Source organism: Gracilinanus agilis, chromosome 2, assembly GCF_016433145.1.
Source record: "Gracilinanus agilis isolate LMUSP501 chromosome 2, AgileGrace, whole genome shotgun sequence".
Classification (NCBI taxonomy): domain Eukaryota; kingdom Metazoa; phylum Chordata; class Mammalia; order Didelphimorphia; family Didelphidae; genus Gracilinanus; species Gracilinanus agilis.
In genome coordinates this window covers 31,391,890-31,395,835 of record NC_058131.1, presented here as the reverse complement: position 1 = coordinate 31,395,835, position 3,946 = coordinate 31,391,890, and the positions used below count along the sequence as shown (strand labels likewise).

At 46.4% G+C, this 3,946-nt stretch overlaps 1 protein-coding gene across 1 annotated transcript; it reads left to right on the top strand.

The window, feature by feature from the left end:
• The first annotated feature begins 238 nt into the window (after positions 1-238).
• LOC123233128 (lithostathine-like) lies at positions 239-3,822 on the top strand. Its single transcript, XM_044659295.1, has 5 exons — positions 239-318; positions 2,005-2,090; positions 2,306-2,430; positions 2,766-2,903; positions 3,631-3,822. The coding sequence occupies exons 1-5, from the start codon at positions 239-241 to the stop codon at positions 3,820-3,822; spliced, it is 621 nt and encodes a 206-aa protein (XP_044515230.1).
• The last annotated feature ends 124 nt before the right edge of the window (positions 3,823-3,946 follow it).

The following is a 3,946-nucleotide window of genomic DNA, read 5'->3' as shown; positions in this document are numbered from 1 at the left end:
ACAAATAAGAAAAAAATAAACAATAGGCACTTGAATGAAGAGATTTCAGGAAAGGCCTCCTGTAGAAAATGGAATTTTAATTGGAATGTAAAGAAAGCCAGGGTAGTCCAAAGGTAAGGATGAGGAGGAAGAACAATCCAGAAATGTCTGATAGTCAAAGAAAATGCCCAGACATTCCAGATGCAGTGTCTTTTTCCTGGCCCACTCAGATCAGTGTCAATCAATCAGAGAGTATGGGATGTCAAGTAAGTTATTAAAGAATGCCAAGATAAAAGGAGGCCAGATAATGAAGGGATTGAAACATCAACACAAGATTCTGTAGGTGTTCTTGGAGGTGCTGGAGAACCACCCTAGTTTCTTAGGAAGGGATGCGGAAGAGTCAGACCTGGGCATTAGGAAAATCTTTTTTATGGAGGATAGATTTGAGTGAGGAGAGACTAAAAGAAGGTAGACTTAACAGCAGACTATTGCAATATTCCAAGACAGATGAAGTTGAGCTGGATTTGCAAGTCTGGTATCCAAAATAAAGGAGGTGATGGTGACAAGTGACCCAAGGGTGGCTCACATCCTCTCCAGAGATTATTCTGGGACTACACTGAGAAAGAGACATTGGTGTTGAAATTACAGCATATCCTGATAAGGATTATCTCATTTAAATCACCTTCTGAAACCCTAAGGGCCTGCCAGGGAGCTCTAAAGCTGTCAATAGATAGGAGTCAAACTGCTTTCCACCAGTCCATGTCTCATGTATGGGAACACAGTTTAAACATCGAGCACATCATCATATAAGAGAAAGAGAGGTGAGAGACCAGGAGTACATATGACTTAGAGGAATGCTATGGGTCTCCATTAAGGGCCAGGAGATTTGGGGCTATTTCTTTTTCTGGTGATCTTGGGAGATCTGCCATTGATCCTTTCTATGTGCTCTTGTCTCTTTGGGGCCAAGCTGGGATTTGAAGAAGCTACAGAGAACTCTGTTTATTGTTCACTAAGTCAACCCAACCCCAAATCAATTCTTGAAAATGTTCTATGTGATCTCTAAAAGGTCCTTTCCAAGAGTCTGAGATCAGTCTTTCTTGACCAAGAAATTCCAGTAATTACATGGAAGATAGAGGGTCTAATCAAGTATGACGTCTTGCCTCCATTGCCTGGAATTCTTTCGTTCTGAAAGGGCAATGTCAAGGGTGCCATACATTTCCCGGATTCTTGCATCCTCCTTCCAGGTTCTGTAGAAAATTCACTCATTCCTGTATATATTTCTTTCTTGCTTCAAATACCAATCTTGATCAAAGTTTCCAAGGGCTATGGGAACAAGGCAGCTGCCATCCATTGGGAAATGACCAGTCCTAAGTCCCTCCCTGTATTCTGGGAAGACATTAATGTTACTGCCTGCTCTTGAATCCAGATTGAGAAATGCCAACCCCTCTGCCAGGAAGTCCTCCTGTCCCTCATCAACACATGTTTTGATCCTCACTCCACCCCCTGCTTCTTTCTTGTCATTCCTCTGCCCCCTTTGCCCATGCCTACTCCCCCTTTGGCCTTCTCACTATAAAGGTTCTGTCCCTGCTTGGTCAGAGACATCATCCCTTAGTTCTGCCAGTCTGGTAAGTGAAGGAGACAGGTCTTGAGCATTTTGGTCACTTTAGTTTCCTGAAGCTATTCCTTTCCTAGGTGGTAGGAGGGGATGGCATACTTCAGGAAACAGTTGTCTGAGAGGGAGATGTCAGTAGAGGGGAATGTTAAACATTACTGAAAGAGGAGGCTCTCTATCCTTTTTTCCCTCTCTTCCCCTATTTTCTCCAACAGTAGGTTCTGTCCAGACCCAAGTCAGGAAATTTAGAGATTCTCCAGGAAGGGGAGGAAAAAGGAAAGCAGGGATTTCAGTCTCAGCCTGGACTAAGACAGCAGACTGGCTCTGTTCAGATTAGAGTCAACTTACTGGTCCCATTCTTTCCATGATAGGACCTGACAGGGAGACCAAGAAATCTCTTCTCCCCTCCTCAGATTCAAAGTGAAGCTATCTCCCATGATGGTTCCCACCTTCTCAGGGCTATTCTTCACCTGCCTGCTGCTCCCAGGTCTGATCCAAGGTGAGTCCTTCAGTAACTTCCCCTTCACTACATACTTGGGCATAAAAAATGCTAGGACTTTACCAAATTTAGAGGGAAAAGGAAAGGGCTAGACAGCAGGATTGTGGGGTAAGTGTAGCAGAGAAGAATTGCTGACTTCTAGGGTTCAAAGACTGAGTTGCAAAGAGCAGGAGCCTCAGCTTCCTTCCATGTGACTCCTCTCCTCCCTCTCCCAGGCCAAGAGGATGCTGCTGATGCCCCTTCTGCTAGGAGCTCCTGCCCTGAGGGCTTTGCCTTCCATGGTTCCCACTGCTATGGCTTATTGGGAGTAATTAATAATGAGATCTGGAACAGTGCAGAGGTTTGTTGGGGAAAGGGATCTCTGAGAGGGGTGGCTGGGTCTGTCTCACTATTTTGGTGTACTTTGGGGTCAGAAGTGGGGTCATATTGATTCCCTAATCCCTCAGCTCTCTCTCAGCTCTTCCCCTCTCAAGAGATTGCACAGCCAGATTGCTCTTTTTTCTGTGTCTCCCAGAAACTGACTTCCCCAAGAACAGAATCTTGTCTCTCAGAGCCATTTCTTCATGGTTCCCTGATGCTGTGCTACCTTGGCCTGAAGCTCTCTTGGCTCCTTTTCTGGTGTCCTTTGCTCTCTGCCTTTCCAAGTTACCTTTCCTCATTCTCTACTCTCCACAGTTACTGTGCCAGGCCCACCCCTCAGGCCACCTGGTTTCCCTGCTCAATAAGGCTGAGGCTGATTTTGTGGCCACCATGATCAAAGAGTATCCAGGTGTCCAGAGCCCTATCTGGATTGGCCTGCATGACCCCAACAAGGTGAGTCCTAAATGACTTTCTCCCTTTCTATACCCTGCAGGATAAAGCTGAACATAAGATGTACAGCTCACTCTTTGAAGTTTGGGGCATTCCGAACATCATTGGGACTGAGGGAGAAATAGGAGCATTGCCTTAGGGAGCAGGAAGATTTGGGTGGAGGACAGAAGGGAGGTCTCCATGGTGCTGTTCCATGGTCCTTAGTTTTCACCTATTTCCTTCCTGAATCTCTGCACCATTGGACAAATCATTTTTGCCCAGCTGTGTGCTCAGCCCTGAGCATCCCCCATAGAGCCCTTTACAGTCAGCAGTCTGGTGGGCACAAAAGGGAAAAACAGAAATGGTGGCATTGGGGGAGAAATTTTAGAGGTCCCACGGCCAAGGAGTACCCTTGAGGTTCAGCACAGTCAGAGTAGGGGATGGGGCAAAAGATAGAGGGATGAGGCACAGGAGTAAGAGATGGGTTCCTGTATGTGGCTTGTGGAGTAGGCTCTGCCTGACTCTTGTAAAGAGGACATCATGAGAGCAGAAATGGGCCGGGGTTGGGGAATCCCAGAAGCAACAGCAGGGATGGCAATGTCTGCAAAGATGTAGAGAATAGAATAATCCCCATGAAGGTTTGGGACTTGAGCAGCTGATCTGTTCCTTGTGGGGATTAGTAGAAGTGGTTGGTTGGGGGGAGGTGTCTCCTCATCTCTAAGCATCTCTCTGCCTCATCTTCTCCCCACAGAATCGCAGGTGGCGATGGAGCAGCAATGCCCTTTTTCTCTACCAAGCTTGGGAGACAGGCTTTCCCAGTAAATCCAGTCCCAGCTATTGTGTGAGCTTGAGTTTTGAGTCAGGTGAGCTGAGAGTGAAAAATAATCATACTTATTCCTTTTATCCAGTACTGTTTTTCTCCATGCACTCCGTGAACCTGTAAGTGCATGAGGTCATCTCCTTCCTAGAATATGGGAATGACTTTCCTCTTCCCCCCACCAATTTCATCTGCTCTCTTCCATTTCCCCTCCCTTCTTTCTTTTCTCTCTTCCCTTCTTCTGCTCCAT